Source organism: Lepidothrix coronata, unplaced genomic scaffold (assembly GCF_001604755.1).
Source record: "Lepidothrix coronata isolate B3197 unplaced genomic scaffold, Lepidothrix_coronata-1.0 Scaffold58, whole genome shotgun sequence".
Lineage (NCBI taxonomy): Eukaryota > Metazoa > Chordata > Aves > Passeriformes > Pipridae > Lepidothrix > Lepidothrix coronata.
Window position 1 is genome coordinate 893267 of NW_016690238.1, and position 19391 is coordinate 912657.

The following is a 19391-nucleotide window of genomic DNA, read 5'->3' on the forward strand; positions in this document are numbered from 1 at the left end:
CAAAGAAAGAGAGTTACGGGTTTGGATACTGCACTTGGGGAAGGGGAAAGTCGTCAGACACCGCGGGACGCCCGACCTGAAAAAGAGGGAAGGGGCTGTTAGCCTGGTTCCTGGGGGTTGGAGGGAGGGAAGGAGGCAGGGAAGGACCCAAATCCATTGGGAACACGCACACAGAGGGTCCCAGGCACAGAGATCCCTGCACACGCTCAGGGACATAACACAGCGATGCCCTGGGGGGGCCCACCCCGACTGCCACGACCCCCCCGGGCACCGCGGGCCGGCCCCCCCCTACCTCTCTGCTGGGGTCAGTAGGGTCTGTTGGCATCTTTCGGCCGCTTTAGCTGGACTTTTAGCCTCTTCATGCCAATCTGGAAGCCATTCATGGCCTGAATGGCCGCCTGGGCGCTCGTCGGATTGTCAAAACTGACGAAACCTGCGGAGGGGACAGCGGGGTTTGTCACCACAGACATCACAGGCAGCTGCTTCACCTCAGCACAGGCACTGAAATCCCACAGGATGCTCCTGTGTTAGGGGTGCTGGGAGAGGGAGTTGTGGGGTGACAGCACAGCCCCGGATTGCAGGGGACCGGGTGACAGGCTGACGGCGTGTTCGGGGACACCAAGGTCTGCAGGGACATTGAGGTGACAGGGTCTGTGGGGACACCAGCATAGGAGGGTCCACAGGGACACTGCAGTGGTCTGCAGGGACACTACGGGATTGGATTTGTGGGGTCACTGGGGTGACAGGGTCTGTCAAATTGGTGGGGATTGTGAGGACACCAAGGTGATGGGGGCTGCAGGGACACTGAGGTGACAGGATCTGTGGCGACACCAAGGTCTGAGGGTCTGTGGGAACACCAAGGTGATGGGGGCTGCAGGGACACTGGGGGGCTGCAGGATCTGTGGGGAAACCAAGGCCTGCAGGTCTGTGGGGACACAAGACTGACGGGGTCTGTTGGGACACTCAGGTGATGGGGCCTCCAAAGACACCACTGAGGTGACAGAGTCTATGGGGACACCAAGGTGACAGGGTCTGTGGGGACACCAAGGTCTGTGAGAGAGAGAGATGAATTCCTGAGCTAGGGATAACAGGGAGACATGGACATCTGAGCTGGAGACCAGGGAAGAGACAGACTCCAAAATGATGCTGGAGAGAGATGGACTCCCAAGCAGAGACACTGGGGAGAGATGGACCCCCAAGATGGAGATGCTCAGACCCCTGAGTTGGGGACACTGGAGACAGCCAGACCCCCAACATGGGGATACTGGGTGGAGCCAGACCCCTGAGCTGGGAACACTGGGAAGAGCCAAGGAGGGAGAATGGGACCCCCAGGCTGGAGACTGGAGAGAGTTGGGATATTGAGGAGAGCTGGATCTCTAAGCTGGGAAGCTGAGGAAACCTGAACCCTTGGGCTGGGATACTGAGGAGACCTGGACCCTTGAGTTGGGATGTTGAGGAAGAAGCAGAACTCCAGGCTGGGATGCTGAGGAGAGTTGGACCTCTGAGCTGGGATGCTGAGGACAGCTGGAGCCCCGAGCTGGGACACCAGGGAGAGCCACACCCCGGGACTTACCAAAGCATTTACTCTGGTTGGTGGCACGGTCCACAAAGACTTTGGCAGAGATGACGTTGCCGAAAGGCAAGAACATCTGCGTGAGCTCCGCGTCCCCGAACTCCTGGGGCAGGTGATAAATAAACAGGTTACAGCCCTCGGGACCTGGGTGACACACAAAGGACAGCACACGTGAGCCACGAGGTGGGATCACCCTGGGGGGACACCGAGGAGCCCCCGGCCCCACGGAGGGGTGACCCCCACCCCTCACCTTCTCGCTGCTGCTGCGGGATGAGCGGTGCCTGCTGGGGAAAGGCTTGGCTGATGGGAGCATAGGCAGTGGGATATGCTGCTGGAAGAGAGAAACACGGAGCTGAGGCCACGGCATCCGTCCCAGCCCCGGGAAGGGCTGGGATGGGGATGTGCCCCACTGTCACCTGCAATGGAGGTGCCTCTCCTGCCCCAGGGCTGCTGGCTCTGCCTTTCCCACCCTTCCTGGCACACCAGGGATGGCTCCCCCAGGAGGGATGTTTGTGATAGCAGTAATACAGACTCAAGGCTGAGGAAAGATGGCACTTTCGATTGAAAAACCCCAAACATTTGGGGTCCAAAACTTGATTTTCTGTTGAAAATCTGGACGTTTCTGTCAGTGCTCATAAAGAAATGGCTGCTGGGCTCCACATACTTCCATGGGAGGCTTTGACTCCCTTCTCCCCACAGCCCATCCCCTTGGCCGTCAGATTTGGCCACATGACGAACATCAAGGACTTCTGGTGTCTCCGTTACCTCCCAAACCTTGCCCCCTCTCCTAGGTGCCACTGCCAGGCCTCTCCACAGAGTTCTCTCAGTTCCATGGACATTAAAACTCTCTTTCCCCCATCCAAAATTTGCACGGAGGGCCGGGCCAGGAGCACATCCATGTTGGTGGGATGAGGGGATGGTGCTTTCATTGGCATCACCCTCATCACTGCCCTGGAGCTCCTGCCAGGGCACAGCACCTGCTGCTCCCCTCATCACTCCGTGCCCACGTACACTGCCTCAATCCAATGTTCAACCCCACGGTGACATTCAACTCCCAAAATTAAGGGTGAGGAGCAAAGAGGGGAGAGAGGGAAGGAGAGGGAAGCGGAGTTTGAGACCTGCATAGTGCTGCATGCCGGCATAGGCCTGCTGGAGGGGGTCTGCCACCGTGGGGCTTTGAGCTGGGAAGAGAAAAGAAAGAAAAAGGAAGAGAGAATAAGCCAGAGAAAGCCAGGGATGCACAGCTCCCATGGGAAAGGGCTGGGCTAAGTGCCACCACGGAGGGGCAGAGCTGTTTCCTGCCCGAATTCCCTCTTCCCTGTACCGCTCACAACACCATGGGAGGAGGGAATTCAGTAGGGATCAGCACACGACTGGTCTATCCAGCGTATTCCCGAAGTGGGAAGCACCCCTGGAGCGTCCAGCATGAGCTAAGCATGTGTCCCCAGCCCAGAGGGATGTCCCCAGGCTCAGGGAGCGTCCACAGCCCAGAGGGATGTCCCCAGGCTCAGGGAGCGTCCACAGCCCTGGGGGATGTCCCCAGGCCCAGGGAGCACCCACAGCCCCGGGGGATGTTCCCAGCCCCGAGGGATGTCCCCAGCCCTGGGAGCCGTGGCAGAGCCCCCGGGCAGTGGAGGAGGGTACCTGGGTAGGGGTGGATGCCGTTGGTGTAGATGGTGTCGGAGGCGGGCTGCCCGTTGGTCTGGGGTGGCAGGGGGCTGAAGCCGTTCACGCCGATGGGCGCGGCAATGCTGGGCACCGGCGCCGTGCTGATCCCCGGAGGGGTGCTCGTACCTGCGGGAGGGGGTGTCAGCACTGGCAGCCCCCCCAAGAGTGCTGAGCGGCACATGGAGGGGGGTCATACCTGAAGAGGGGGTGAGGGGGGCAGCCACCAGCCCGCTGACGTTGAAGGCGGCCATTTGTTGCATCTGGGCGGCGGCGATGGCGGCCATGGGGTTGAGGCAAGTGCCCTGGGCAGCTGCCATCAGGGCTGCCTGCTGCTGCATGATCTTAGGGAAAGAAAGGGGGGAAAAGGGGAAAGAGTGCAGGAGGCAGAGAGGAGGGAGAAGACAGGGTAAATTAGCATTCCTGCTTTGCACCTGCCCACGGGGACTCAGAGGAATAAATGCCACCTGCTGCCAGACCTGGGGACAGGAGGAGGCCCAGACGATGCTAAATATGGGACTACTGTGCCCTACAGCCACCCTCACCCAGAGGGTAAAGCCCTCTGTGTACCCCTAGACTGGGATACACCAGCCCTGACAGGCATCCACCCCCGCTGGCACTGGTACTTTCACGGGCCAAACCAGCCCCCCTGCAGCTACGGGGCCTCCCAAAAACTCCCCGGTGTGCAGCAGCTCCTACCGCTTGTGTGTAGGCCCCGTAGGCGCCAAACTGGATGGTCATGGGGTTGAAGATGCCCAGCTGCCCCGCCATCTGATGCATCCGACGCAGGGTCCTCTCCTTATCCGTGTCCGCAAACTTCACCACCAGGCTGGACGAGGCGCCCTGAGGCAGGAGGGAAGATGGGGCTGATGGCAGGACACCGGCAATGACCCCAGAACGTGTCCCCAGCTGTGGGTGCTGGCAGCATCCTCGGTCCCGGGGACATTGCCCAGCTTGGCAGCAGCCAGCGATCGATGGGAGGTCTAATTATAGCCAGTTTTTCTCCCAGGTGGCAGCTCCCTGACCTCTGCTTCCTTTTTCCCCTCCTCGTTCAGTTTTGACCTTCAGCGTTAATTAAACAGCCCCTATCTCCAGCACGGAGGGAATTAGCCCCGCACTCCCACCTCTGGGGCTCAGCTCCTGGCAAGGAGGAACCTCGGGGTGATGTGGCCAACAAATTGCTGGTCTGTAGGATTTTGATCCAATTAGAGAGACGATCAAATTAGCTGGTGATGGGATTAGGCAGGGTCAGATGGGGCAGGGTGCGAGCCTGGCACTTACCGGCATGGTTTGGCTGCCGTGCAGGCTGTTGATGGCAGCCTGTGCCTCGGCATGGCTCCCATATTTCACAAAGGCACAACCTAAGGACACAGAAGGGACACAGCACAGGTTGGATTTGGCCACTGTGGGTCCACAAGGTGCCCACCCAGCACCCCAAAGCCCACCTTTGCTGGCTCCATCAGGCCCTCGCAGGATGGTGCACTCCTCGATTTGGCCGAAGGGCTCAAAGAGGCGGCGGACATCGTCCTCACTCTGTTGCTTCCCCAGCATGCCCACAAAGAGCTTCCTGTCTTCTAAAAACAAAACCAAGGCCATTGCAGAGCAGGATGTCCCTCCCATCCCATCCCCTCATCACAAATGGTGTGTGGAGGGGAAGAGCCGGGTGACACCGGAGCACGGGGAGGGAATGACAACAATCCTGGGTTTACCACCTCCATCCTACAGAACACCCAGGGTGGGAAAAGCTCTCCTGTGGGGAAATTGCTGAGGGGTGAAGCTGGGAAGAGCTGTCACTTTAGGGAGTGGAGCTGGGGCTTTTCCTAGGGATAGAGGGGCCGACTCCCCCGGCGCTGAGGCGGGATGCGGCAGGGAACAAAGAGAACCCACAAACCAGCCGCGATCGCCTTCACATGATCGACTCACAGAACAACCCGCAGCCTCCGGCCGTGCCCGGGGGACATCAATAACCCAAACACAAGAGAAGGGAGAGTAAATAATGAGAATTTCATGATTATTACCAGCATCTGTCTTGTGCGGCCGCGCGCTCCCGCCGCACGCTAATGGCATTTGACAAAGAAAATAAGGTGCCCTGTCAAGAGCGTTGCCGGGGAAATAAATAAATAATGGCAGGAGACGATGAATGCTCTGTCCGTTAAGGTACCAGGAAAATTAGTTAAGGGAATAATGCTTGTGTGTTGTCTGGTTAAATATAAACCATCTCCCGGCGAGGGCAGCCGGGGGTAGCGGGCTGGGCGGCCCAGTGTCGCCTCCCGGGCGAGGGGCCGGAGCCAGGAGCCCCAGCTCGCCCATCGATTTTTAATGCTTCACCAAGTACGCTCGGTAAGTGGGTAATTTATTTGCCAGGTCCCTCTGGGACGTGCTGGCACCAGCTCCCAGCGTGTTTAATAACGGGGTTTGAATAGGGGGGTGTCTACCTCGGCTGTCCTGCCGAGGGCAGGGGGCCCCATGGGAGCATCCCACGTGTCCGAGTGCGCCTACCTGCCCAGCGACACAGCAAATGTGGGATTTTGATCCAATTCCTGCGATTTTTGCCCACATTATCACCTCAGCCTGGAAACGGTGCAGCCCTATGAGCTGCGAGTGCCCACGGAGAATTTCGGGGTGGGGGGATGGCAGTTTCTGTTTGAGAGGGGCTCGGGCCATGTGCAGCCAACTCCTGCACCCTGACTCTGCTGGGGGTCCTGCAGGCAATGCTGGGCAGGGAATTGGCTTGTTTGGTGGATAAAGGCAGTGTGGGAGAGCAGCTGGCTCTCCCTGTGCCCCCCAGGATGTCGAGATGCTCATGGTATGACATCAGGATGATGTTAGGACATTCCCAGGATGACATTCCAGCTGGTAGGGCAGGGAGAGACAAGATGGCATTTGCTCTGCACTCAGGTTTGGATGCCACCAGCAAAGGAAGCTCTTTTCATGGTTTCTCCGCAAACCAAACTCCCCACGGTGGCCCCCGCAATGCCATCGTGTGCCCCATTTCCCCCAGGTGACCCTGTGCACCCCTGTCCGTGCCAGGCAGCCAGGGAACCTGGCTAGGGACCTACCTCCTCGGCCCTCGCTGTCGGCCGGCTTCACCTGGATGGGGCGGTTCATCTGCAACACACAAGGGGGAGTGGGTGGTCAGTGCGGTGCCCCCTGAACCCTTTCCATGGGGAACAGCAGGATTTGGCCCCAGAGTGGCACAGGGAGCCAGGAACAAGGGGAAGGCCGTGCAAGAACAGATCCGGGGCTCGCGGCCACGCCGACCTGGGGATGCCACATGTGGAGGGCGATGCTCCGGCCCCAGGGATGGGCACCCGGTGCTGCAGGCGCCCGCCGGGCTGCCGGTGCCAGGCTTGGCCGCCTGCCCACTTTCCTCGACTGCAAAGGACTGCAGAGGCAGCAGCAGCACCCCGCCAGCCCCAGCCCCTCCGGCACCACCGCCCTCCTTTCCCCAGACCTCACCCAAATTCGGCCATCCTTGTCCCCGCCGCGTGTACCCGCGTGTGCGACACGTGTGTGCAGCAGGACACACCGGGTGGGCACACACAGCCCTGGCCCGCTGCCCCATGGAGCCATTTCTCCTCCTCTCTCCCCCTCCTTTTTCCCCTCTTTTAGCCGAAAAATGCTACAATTATGGCCGTATCCATGGCAACAAGCGTGCTTCCCCCGCGATGCTGCGGAGCCCGAGCCATGTGCTCGATGGGGTCGTCACGGCAACGGCGAGATGTCACGCATGACGGCGCGGGGGTGCGCACACGGACACGCCTCGAGCACACATGGGACAGTCGCCCCCACGCGCATGTGCAGCCCCATCCCAGGGTGCCCCCACCACACCCCTGGAGGGGGTCCCCAAATTTCGGGGCTGCGTGGGGGCAGAGCCAGTCCCCCTCGCATCAGGGAGAGGAAGAGGATGGGGAAGAGAGAAGAGGAGGGAGGTTTCCACAGCAACCGCCTCGTCTCCAGGGAAACGTGGAGAGAAATGTCAGCGCAGAGCTGGGGATGGTCCAGGGAAGGGTTTGAGTCCCCAGAAGCCACTGGGTGGCACAGGGTGGCACCAAGGGACACCTCATCCATCCATGTCACCAGCCCCCCGAACATCCATCCTGTGCGGGGCAGGATTCAGCTCACCCCAGACCCAGGAGGCTGTGACAGCAACAAGACCCTAAAAGCAGCACCCCCTGTCCCCCACATCCCTGTTGAAGCCGGGAGGAGGGAACCCCAGTTTTGGGGGGGCTGCTCCCCCTGCACTGACCCGCCAGCCCTATTTCCCAGCGTGATGGCCTTTGCTGGAATAAATTTCCCGTGCCCGCTGCTGTGTGCTTAATGCAATAAACCCAGCGAGGATGATTTAGAATAACATTTACGGAGCCGCAGAGTGTCATTTTGATGTGTCTCCCGTCTCCGCTCGCCGGTTATTAAACTGTATTGATTCCCCGGGAGCGGCTGATGTTTATAAATGTCAGGCCTCGGGGACTGGCTTAACCTACCCCAGGGCTGCTGCACCACACTGGGGAGAAACCGCCCCGGCCTCTGGACACCCCCAAAAGGGGGTTTTGCCATCCTTGGCATTGCCACATGCCCATTATGAGGTGCCTGGTGACCCCCTGCACCAGCTCCTGTGCCACTCAGACCTCCCCCTGCGCCCAGCTGTCCCCACAGCACCCCTGCACCGTGTCCACACCGTCACCCACCGCTGCCCAACAGCCCTTCATCCATTCCGCCCACCCCCCAACACCCATCCTTGCATTCACCCATCCCAGACACCCACACAATCACTCACACATCCATCTCCCCCCAGGATTCACCCATCCATCCCCCAACACTCATTCCCTAGCACTCATCCATATCCCCAACACTCATCCATCCATTCCCCAACACCCATCCATCCCCTTAGCATCCATCCATGCCCTCAGCACCTGTCCTCATCCATTCCCATAGCATTCATCCATATCACCAACATCCATCCATCCATCCATTCCCCAACATCCAGTCCCACAGCATCCATCCGTCCCCATAGTACCCATCCATATCCCCAACACACACGCACATCCATCCATCCATCCCCCAACACCCATCCATCCCCATAGCACCCTCCACAGTCCTAACACCCATCCATCCCCATGGCACCCATCCATCCCCCATCTCCCTGTCACCCACCTTTCCACCCCCACAGCACCCACACATCCATTCCCAACTACCATCCATCTCCCCAACCCCAAGGCCATGGTCATAGGAGACCCTGGCTGGGGTGTCCCAGCACCCACCATCACCGTCACCCCACAGAGCCCCAGCTACAGCACCCCATGGCCAAACCACCCCTGCCCCACAGCCCAGGGGTCACCATGGGTTGCTAAACCACCTCCTGACCGCTTGGGCACTGTCCCCCACCCAAATTTGGCCCCCTCCAACTGCCTGGGCACTGGGGAGAGCCAGTCCATGATGAATCACTGGCAGGGGGAACAGGGTCACTTCTAGCCTTTGTTCCTTCTTTAGCATCCTCCTCCAGCATCCTCCTCCTCCTCCTCCTTCTCCTCCTTCTCCTCAAAACCAACAGCTGGAGGATCCAGCAGGCCACCACGCATCCAAATGAGCCGAGATGGAGGTGGCAGGTGACGCTGGAGCAGCAGGCACCCGTGGGAGCCTGGTGTCCACGTCATGCTGGGGCCCCCAGGCAGCCAACACCCGGTGCAGGGAAACAGAAACTGGGTTACAGGCAATCACCCATCATGGGAACACCCTGCCAAAGCCCCAGGGGTGACCCACAGTGAGGGACACAGCCAGCCTAGGAACAATCACACCACCACACAGCCTGCACGTGCACGGTCACCCTGGCACACCCCCTGAACAGCCACACCCCCCTACAGCCACACACCCACACACCCCTTAGCACCACCACAGACGCCCCAGCACCCTCCATGCACACCCGCCCACCCACACACCCACTCACACACCCCTGGCACGGCCCCGCGCTCGTGCCCACGCAGCGCTGCACAACCAGCACTGCTGCGCACCCACGTGTGGCCACGCACCCACTGCACCCAGCCCCGTGTGCACCCGCACTCCCCGAGCCCTCATGAACCCCCACGCACCCACACAGCACCCACAACGCCCTCCCCGTGGCCGTGGATCCTGCACAGCCGTGGGCACACGCCCCAGGGTGCACAGCCAGCACTGGGACACAACGGCCCTCGCTTCAGTTTCCCCACTGCCACTGCAGAACCCACAGCGGGACCCTAAGGAGTCCTTTATGGACACAGGGACACTCCAGGACACCGCCCTGGATGGCCACAGCACTCCCCAGCAGCACCCCCACCCCACCCCATCCCCACCCACCCACACTGGGGCCCGGTGCAGTCCTGTGCAAACCTGAGCACATCTGAGCAGCTCCCAGCACACCCCCAGTGTGGGGGCCTGTGCGATACCTGCATGCACACCTGCACTCTGCTCACCCCCTGCACACACTCACAGCCCCATCACCACCAGCCCCCTGGCCCACGTGCACCCACACCCACAGCCTGTCACTGTCTCTAGGGGCAAAGACACCCCCAGCACCTCTTTACACACACACACACACACACACAGAGACACCAGCACACTTGCACACCCACCAACACCCACCTGTGCATGCCCGGGGGGGACAAAGCTGTACCCCCGCCAACGCACGCCCACCCCCCTGCACCACCTGTGGGCACAGCATCCCCCGAGCACTGCCCTCTGTACACCTGCAACCGCAGGCACACACAAACCAGGGTGGAAAAATACACCCTCCAGCCAACACACTGACACTAAAACCATCCCTGGAGGCTGATACACACCCTCACCAACACAGGCGTGCACATTCTCCATCTCTGCCTGCAAATACACCCTGCTCACCAACACACCCTGTCACTGGCAGCAGGTACACCCTTCTCACCGACACCCACACTCACATACAGCCTCCCTGCAAATACACCTCTTCACCAACAGCCTCTACCAACACCCCTCACCAACACCCTGCCCATTCCTGGATGCAGATACACCTCTTCACCAACACCTCCCTGCCGACACCCTCCCCATCCCTGGATGCAGATACAGCCTCTCAGCCACACACACACACACAAACACAGTCACAATCCCTATCCCTGAGCGCAAATACATCCTCAGTACCAACAACTGCCCTGCCAGTGCATGCACCTCATCTCTGGGTGCAGATACAGCCCACTCAACAACACCCACACACCCTATCTGTGGGTGCAGATACACCCCCTCACCAACACCTTTCCATCCCAATCCCTGGGAGCACATACATCCTGCTCGGCAACACCCCCACTCACACACCCCTTCCATGGCTGCAGATACACCCTGCTCAGCAACACCCCTCCATCCCCATCCCTGGGAGCAGATACACCCACTCTCCAACACCCCTCCATCCTCATCCCTGGGTGCAGATACACCCTGCAACACCCACATCCTCCATCCATGGGTGCAGATACACCCTGCACACCAACACACACACCAACCCTGCGTGCTGATGCACCCTGCTCATCAACACCCCTCCATCCTCATCCCTGTGTGCAAATACATCCTGATCACCAACACCCCTCCATCTTCATCCCGAACCCTGTGTGCAAACGCATCCTGATCACCAACGCTGCTTCATCCCCACCCCCAGCCCATCCCTGGGAGCAGATACACCCCCTCACCAACACCTCTCCATCCCCGTTCCCATCCCCATCCCTGGGTTCAGATACATCCCTTCACCATCACCCCTGCCAACATCCCTTCATGCCGATCCCCGGGAGCAGATACAGCCCCTCACCATCACCCACATCCCTCCTACAACCTCCCCGGGCTCAGCCCCCCCACGCCGGCGCGGGCAGAGGCTGCCGGGCGGTGCCGGGCCGTGCCGGGCCGGGCGGAGCGGAGGCGGCGGCAGACAAAGGCGGGGCCCTACCTCGATGCAGAGGATCTTGGACCCGGCGGGCACCCACAGCACGGGCGGCCGCGGCCCGGGCGCCGGCACCTGCGGCAGCTGCATGGCCGGACCGGCCGGACCGGCACGGCGGCTCCACCCGAGGCGGCTCGGCTGGGCTCGGCTCGGCTCGGCTCGGCTCGGCTGGGCTCGGCTCGACTCGGCTGAGCTCGGCTCGGTTCGGCTGGGCTCGGCTGGGCTCGCGCAGCTGCGCGGGGGGCGGGGCAGGGGCGGGGCGGCCGCAGCCCCGGCGAGCCGAGCCGGGCCGGGCTGGGCCGAGGGGCGAGGCCGCGGTGGGACACGCCCCCCAAGCTGGACACGCCCCCAGGCTGGACACGCCCCCCGCGCAGCGCCGGGGGCGGGGCCTGAAGGGGAGGGAAAAGAGGAGAGGGGAGGGGGGAAGGGGGAAAGAGGGGTGCTCAGGTGGAGGTGTGAGCACAGGTACAGAGGTGTGAGCACAGGTACAGAGGTGTGAGCACAGGTACAGGTGTGAGCACAGGTACAGAGGTGTGAGCACATGTATAGAGGTGTGAGCATAGATACATGTGTGAGCACAGGTATAGAGGTGTGAGCATAGGTACAGGGGTGAGCACAGGTACAGAGGTGTGAGCACAGGTACAGGTGTGAGCACAGGTACAGGTGTGAGCATAGATACATGTGTGAGCACAGGTACAGGGGTGTGAGCACAGGTATAGAGGTGTGAGCACAGGTATAGAGGTGTGAGCACAGGTACAGAGGTGTGAGCACAGGTACAGGTGTGAGCACAGGTACAGAGGTGTGAGCATATGTATAGAGGTGTGAGCATAGATACAGGTGTGAGCACAGGTATAGAGGTGTGAGCATAGGTACAGGGGTGAGCACAGGTATAGAGGTGTAAGCACAGGTACAGGGGGATTGTATAAGCACACACGGGTGTGCACACGTACAGGAGGCATGCACAAGCACAGAGGAGTGTGCACATGTAGAGAGGTACACAAGCACACGTGGGTGTGCACAAGCATGGAGGTGCATGCACAGGCACAGGGGTGTTTTCACAGGCACACACAGGTGTCTACACAAGCACCCGTGGCTGTGCACAAGCACAGAGGTGGGCACACAGGCACAGAGGAGTGTTCACAAGCACAGTGACGTGTGCTCAGGCACAGACAGGTGAGCACACGCAGATGGGAGCACCAACACAGGGGTTTGAACACATGACCACACCTGCCCAGATGCCCCCCACGCCCCCCACGAACACACAGGCACAGAGGGGTGTGCGCAAACATGTGCCCAGGCAGGGCTTGTGCCCACACACTCACATGCACGCACATGCTCACACGCATCCCTGTGCTCGCCCTGTGGAAAGGGCTCAGCAGCTACGGCAGCCATACACCTCACCTGTGTGCCTGATGAGATTCCCCCATGGCAAGGCCTGACCCCGCCTCCTTTAGGCTGCCGAAATGGGCTATTAACTCTTAAACCTACTAGCGCCCAGTAACCCCAGTGACAGCACATCTCAGGAAGCCACATCCCCTTGACCCACGTCCCCCTCCGCCAGCCCCGCGCACCCGCGGCAGGGATTGATATTCACGGGCCCCGGCACGTTCCCCAGCCAACCCGCGGGCCTATTGATTTTTATTTAGGCGAATAATTAAATATTTATTTTCACTTTGTTAAGCTCGGGAGGTCGGAGCCCACAGAAGGCGCAACAGCACGCGGGCGGCAGGAAAATCGATTCCTCGGTTTGCGGCCACTGGAAGTGGCTCCCGCGCCCCAGGGAGGTGTCACCGGCCCCCACCCCAGCTCACCCCGACCCCCCCGGTGTCACTTACCCCCGGCAGCGTCTTCTGCTCATGCAGGGCGCTCTGAGCCTTCAGCGCCGAGTCGCGGGCGCAGTAGGTGAGGAAGGCACAGCCTGCGGAGATGGGGAGAAGGGATCAGTGTCTGGCCCGGCACTGCCGCAGAGCCCCAGGCACACGGGGAACTGGTGGCATGGATAATATGCCACTGAGGTATCTCAGCACCCTGGCATTCAGCACCCCAGCACCATGGTGTCCAGTGTCCCAGCACCCTGACAGCCCAGGACCCTGGTACTCAACACCATGGCATCTGGCACCCTGGTACCCTAGCATCCAGCACCCCAGCATCCTGGCATGGTGGCACTCAGCACCTGAGCATCCTGGCACCGTGGAATCCCCAGCCCCTTGGCACCATGGCATCCAGCATTCCAGCACGCTGCAGAATGGCATCTAGCATCCCTGCAACCTGGCATAGTGGCATCCAGCACCTCAGCACCATGGCATCCTGCATCCCTTCACTCTGGCACCCAGCACCCTGGCATGTGGCAACCTGGCACCCAGACACCCAGGTGGGCACCAGTGCAGCCACAGCTCACCCCCAAAACAGAGCGGGAGATGGAGCAGTGGGATAGACGAAGGAGCAAGGCAGGAGCAGGCAGCACGTGGGCAGTGCTGCTCCAGCCCTAGGCTCTGGGGAAAGCCACAGCCCACGTCCTCCAGGAAGATCTCTCAGTGTCAAGGCCACGCATCCTGGCTTGCCACCACATTTCTCCCAGCCCTGAGCATCCTCCTTGGGATGAGACTTGTGTGGCGAAGGCGCTCCAGCTCCTCCGACATCGCGGTGCTTCGGGAATCGGGAATGCGCCTGGGGTGAGGTTTTCCCACGCTGACTCACGCTGCCGAACCGCTCGCTCACACGGAGCTGGCGGCGACAAGCGAGCCCTGGGGACAGGGTCCCGTCCTCTTCCCTCCATCTCTCCCAGAGCATTCCCGGTCCTCGTGCCGCCGCTGCGCTGCTCCCTCCCCGAGGGCTCCCCCCCAGTTTGCTGGGGTCACATCCAAAAGCATCTGAAAGTGATATTAAAACAGCAGCAAAACAGTTTTCCTTCAACAAAGTAAATATTTAATGAATAAAATTGACATTGATGCATTTTTAATATTGGCACAATTAAATCCGCCAGCTGATTAAGTATTAATAACTCTTAATAAGTACAATCAGCGTGCCTGGGAGGAGAGGCAGTGCGGCGGCAGGGTGGGGGACACCGAGGGATGGGGTCCCTCGCCTGCCTCGGGGTGTTGGGGACATCTGCCCTCGTGGGGAGCAAGGAGAGATCCCCCCTGGATACAATCACTGCGGGTGGGAAGTGGAGATCAGCACAGCAGCTCGCCTCGGTCCCGGTGCCATTTCCAGTGTTTACCATCCGCAATCACATTGGCTTCCTCCTCTGCGCTCTTCTTTCTCTCTTTTTTTTCCCCCTTTTCCCTGCAGGCGACAACGTGGACAGTGCCCGGGTGTTCTGGAGAAGTTTGGAGGGCAGGCGCGGGAGCGATTCCGCTCCAGAGGCTCGCCGGGAGGGAGGATGCCGTTCAAATTGGAGGAGTGTCCGCAATTTAATCACGCGGCTGGGCCGCAGCCGTTGAAGCCCGTGATGGAAGGAGCGCTGAGGGGGCCTGGAAAGGTGCAAATGCCATTGTTCCGGGCACACAAACAGCTTCAGAGGCACCTGGAGACATTTCGGAGGCCACCGTGCTGAGAATGGTGGAGTCCAGGCGGCCGCCCCACGGCCGAAGGGCATTGATGTGGCCACATCCGCAGGTGCCGAGTTTCGGCTTCCCGAAAGTCATGTTGAAACGGGTGCTGCCCGTGGCACAGGGGCTCGGTGACAGCATGTGGATCCTGCCTGGGTGACACTGGGGTGCCCTGACACTGCTCCAGCCCCACAGACCCCGGCTCACGGGAGGGGGTTTCTGGAAGGGCCCCAGAGGTGCCGTGTGAGCCCCTTGGTGTGTCGCTGCTCAGGGTTGCTGGTGCTCTGCACCCCGTGCCACGGTGCCACACAGCACCGGGGGCACAGTGCAGGCAGGGGGGGCCCCATCTGTGCTGGGTGCCTCGATACCAGGTGAGTGCCTCCATCCCAGGGATGCTCCAACTCCAGTGGTACCCAAAACTCATGTGGGTGTCCCAATGCCAGACAGGTGCCCCCAACCCAGACAGTGTCCCAAAATCCATTGGGGTGCTCCCAGCCCTGCAGCGCTCCGATCCCAGGGTGCCCCCAAGACAGATGGCAGCACCCTAACCCCAGGTGGGTGCCCCCCATGTGGGTGCCCCCCAGGTGTCCCCATCCTAGAGGTTCTTCCACCTTTGGTGGGGGCCTCTTCCTCTGGGGTACCCCAATCTTAGGGGGCCCACATACCAGGATGCCCCATACTGGGATGCCCCCACCTCAGATGTACCTTCACCTCAGGAGTGCCTCCACCTTAGGGGTGCCCAGTACCAGGGTGTCCCTAGTTCGGATGTACCTCCACCTCAGGGGTACCCCATAGCAGTGTGGCCTATGTCAGGTGTACCTCCATTTCAATGGTGCCCCAAACTCAGGGGTACCTTCACCTCAGGGGTATCTCCTCCTTGGGGTGCCCCATACTTATGGGTACCTCCATATCAAGGGTACTTCCACCTTAAGTGTAACTCAACTCAGGGGTGCCCCACATTTGGGTGCCCCACCTCAGGGTGTCCCACCACAGAAGTACCTCCATTTCAGGGGTACCTCCATCTCAGAGGTGCCCCATGCCAGCATGTCCCACCTCAGGGGTGTTTGCAGATCATGGGTGCCACATCTCAAAGTGTCCCACCTGAGGGGTACCTGTACCTCGGGGTGCTCCACCTCAGGTTATCCCACCTCAAGGGTGCTGCATATTTGAGTGTCTTCACCTCAGTGGTGTTCCACCTCCAAGGTACCTCACCTCAGGTGTGTCTTCATCTCAGGGTTGTCCCATGTCAGGGATGTCCCACCTCAGAGGTTCCCCTGTCTCGAGGTGCTCCATCTCAGGATATCCCACCTGACAGGTACCCACCCCTATCTCAGGGCACTCCACCTTAGGATGTTCAACCCCAGCAGTGCCCCGTAGTTAGGTGCCACACCTCAGGTTGTCCCACCTGAGTAGTATTCAAATCGGGGTGCCTTCACCTCAGGGATGTCCCACCTCAGGGGTGTCTTCACCTCAGGGGTCCCCCTATATGAGGGTCCTCGACCTCCTGTTTTCCCACCTCAGGGTGTCCCACCTGAGGGGTTCCCCTATCTCAGAGCACTCCACCTCAAGCATCCCACCTGAGGGGTATCTCATGTCAGGAGAGCCCCACATCTGGGTGCCCCATCTCAGAGCGTCCCACCTCAGGGGTACCTCACCTCAGGGGTGTCTTCACATCAGGGTGTCCCACCTGAGAGACAGGACCCCTCACCTGAGGGGTTCCCCCCACCTCAGGACGCTCCACCTGAGGGGTCCCTCACTGGAGGGGTCTCCCCTATCGCAAGATGTCCCACCCCAGGGGTGCCCCATACTCAGGTGCCACATGTCAGGGGTCTCCCACCTGAGGGATCCCCCTATTTCAGGGCACTGCACCTCAGGGTGTCCCACCCCAGCAGTACCTCACCTGAGGGTTTCCCCCCCCCCCGCCTCAGGGTGTCCCACCTGAGCGGTACCTCACCTGACAGTCGTCCCCCCCTCAGGGTGTCCCACCTGAGCGGTACCTCCCCTCAGGCCAGCCCCATCCCCGGGTGCCCCCCTCACAGTGTCCCACCCGGGGGGTGTCCCCGGCCCGGCGCCCCCGCACCTTTGTGCATGCCGGTGAAGCGATCCTTGAGCACGGTGAGCTCGTAGATGCGGCCGAACTCCTCGAAGAGCGGCTTGAGGTCGCTCTCCTCCAGGTTGCGCGGGATCTGCCCCACGAACAGCTTGATGGCGTCGTGGTCCTTCATGGCGATGGCGCCGGGCGGGCGGCTCAGCCCGTTCACCCGGCCGCTGTTCGCGGTGCTGAACGCCGCCCCCGCCGCCTCGCCCGCCGCCGCCGCCGCCGCCGCCATGGCCCGCCCGGCACCGCCCGCCCGCCCGGCACCGCCCCGCTCGGCTCGGCTCGGCTCGGCTGGGCTCGGCTAGGCTCGGCTAGGCTCGGCTCCGCTCGGCTCGGCCCGGCCCCGCTCGGCCCCGCTCGGCACCGCCCCGCTCGGCCCCGCTCGTCTCGGCTCGGCCCGCGCCCGCCCGCGGGCTCGTGACGTCAGTCAGCCGGCCCCGCCCAGCCGCGCCGTATTAGCATAATGAGGGAGCGGCGGCCAATCAGGGAGGGGGGCGGGGAGAGGGGCGGAGGGCTCCGCCCACTGCTGCCCCCTGCCGGGCTGGCCCGGAGCCCCCCCATCACCCCCATCGCCCTCCCGGTCCATCACTCCTGTGTCCCACATCATTCCCATCGCCCCCCCATCAACCTCCGTCACCCCCATCACCCCCCCATCATCCCCGTCGCCCCCATCGTTGCCATCATCTCCATCACTCTCCTGGTCCATTACCCCCCCATGTCCCCCATCACCCCCATGTCTCCCATCACCCCCATCATCCCCATCACCCTCCCGGGCCATTGCCCCCTATGTCCCTCATTATCCTCCATCACCTCCATCAGCCCCCCCATCCCTCCCATCAACCCCGGCATGCTCTGCAACCCCCCATCCCCCTCATCGCCCCCCAATGTACCCCCTCCCTGCTCCACCCCATGTCACCCAAAAAATCTGTAATTAGACTGAGCGACTTTAATACCTGGTGTGGTCGTTAATTAATTAATTAGTCCCAGAGCAGCAGCTGGGGGTGCCCAGCTTCCCCAGCACTACCACGCGTGTGCAGCTGTGTGAGTGTGCAAGCGTGTGCTGTGTGGGCACGTGGGTGTGCAAGGGTGCTGCGTGTGTGCCAGTCTACACAAGCACGCGTGTGTATGTTCAAGCATGTGCCGTGGCGTGTGTGCAAGCGTGTGCAAGCACATACACATGCTGCAAGCATGCATGTGTGGCAGCAAGACTGCACACGTGTGCAAGTACAGGCAAGGGCACGCACAGGCACACACAGTTGCAGGCCTGCGTGTGAGCCTGTGCAATTTGCATGTGTGTGCAAGTGTGCACGTGTGTGCAAGCATGTACAGCAATGTACGTGCTTGTAAGGACCCACAGGCACGTGTGTGCAAGCGTGTGCATGAGTGCACATGTGTGCAGGGACCCAAATGCACGTGTGCAACTGTGTGCACGTTTGTGCAAGTGTATGAGGGCACGTGTGCAACTGCCCCCATGGATGTGTGTGCAAGCGTGTCCACAAGTGCGTGTCTGCAAGGAGTCGCATGTGTGTGCAAGCATGTACATGGAGTGTACATGTGTGCAAGAGCCCATGTGTGCAAGCATGTGCACATGTGTGCAAAGGCCTGTTTGCATGTGTGCGCAAGCGTGTGCATGAGTGCATGTGTGTGAGGACCCAGAACTACACTTGTGGAAGTGTGTGCATGTGTTTACAAGCACACACAGGATGCACACATAATGAACACACGTGTTTACAAGCACATGTGTTTACAAGCACACACAATGCACTCACAACGCACACGCATTTACAAGCACACATGATGAACACACATTGTTTACAAGTACACACAATGCACACACATGTTTACAAGCACACACACAATGCACACACATGTTTACAAGCACACACACAATGCACACACATGTTTACAAGCACACGCATGATGCACACACGGGTTTACAAGCAGACACGTGCCCGCGTGTCCCAATAAACCCCCCTGGCCAGTGCCGGTGCCCACGGGTGGGTTGGCGATGCTGGGAGCACAATCCTGCCGGAATCCGGGGGCTTGGCGGCTGCTCCTCGCTGCCGCTTGGGTTTATTTTTAAACCCGTTGGCCCCAAGTGATTCACACGCTGCCTGTTCCCTGTTCCTGCTCCCCAGCAAGTTTTACGCGACCAAAATAGATGTTCTGGAAGGAACGGACCACCCGGCGATTCCGCGGCGGGGAGAGCGGGGTGCTCCCGGGATCCCGGCCCTTCCAAGGGTAGGAATGTCACAGAGCCACTCCCAGCATGGTGGTTTTGGGGGGATGCTGGTGCAGACACCCTGGAAAATGGGACCATTTTGGCATGATGTTTAACCTGGCTCACAATACCAGGCTCTAGTGGAAGGCGCTGGGTTGGTGGGTCCCCCACGGAGCATCCCAGGCCCTTTGGGCTCTCACACCTGGCTGTGGGTGAAAGGGAGCCCGGCAAGGCAGGGGGACAAGTGGGATGCAGGTAGGGAGTTGGGATGGGGTGGTGAAGAGCATTTCTGCGCACACAGAGCAATGCCTGGGGAGCAGAGCATCATCCCTGGGAACAGAGCATCCCCCTTGGGAACA

At 60.6% G+C, this 19391-nt stretch overlaps 1 protein-coding gene across 8 annotated transcripts; it reads right to left on the bottom strand.

Annotated features, from left to right (window-relative positions):
* CELF6 (CUGBP, Elav-like family member 6) lies at positions 1 to 17039 on the bottom strand. 8 transcript variants are annotated; one of them, XM_017816827.1, is made up of 13 exons: positions 16794 to 17039; positions 12998 to 13080; positions 6298 to 6346; positions 4684 to 4812; positions 4520 to 4599; positions 3938 to 4081; positions 3438 to 3582; positions 3218 to 3367; positions 2692 to 2754; positions 1824 to 1904; positions 1574 to 1717; positions 293 to 433; positions 1 to 76 (listed from the first exon to the last, which is right to left on the bottom strand). In XM_017816827.1, exons 1-12 carry the CDS (start codon positions 16936 to 16938, stop codon positions 306 to 308), a joined length of 1341 nt encoding a protein of 446 aa, XP_017672316.1. In that variant the 5' UTR covers positions 16939 to 17039; the 3' UTR covers positions 1 to 76; positions 293 to 305. The 8 variants fall into 8 exon arrangements, with proteins under 8 accessions (XP_017672316.1, XP_017672318.1, XP_017672317.1 ...); XM_017816829.1 differs by having other exon boundaries at positions 4684 to 4809; positions 16794 to 16938; XM_017816828.1 differs by having other exon boundaries at positions 1824 to 1901; positions 16794 to 16938.
* Between the last annotated feature and the right edge of the window lie 2352 nt (positions 17040 to 19391).

Excerpts from the sequence above, each read along its gene's own strand:
- CELF6 (XM_017816827.1), bottom strand. The coding sequence starts at position 16,938 with ATGAAGGACCACGACGCCATCAAGCTGTTCGTGGGGCAGATCCCGCGC. Across the intron at positions 3,583-3,937 it reads ACGGGGCCTACACACAAGCG|ATCATGCAGCAGCAGGCAGC; the intron begins GTAGGAGCTGCT and ends TCTTTCCCTAAG. Across the intron at positions 2,755-3,217 it reads CGGCATCCACCCCTACCCAG|CTCAAAGCCCCACGGTGGCA; the intron begins GTACCCTCCTCC and ends TTCTCTTCCCAG.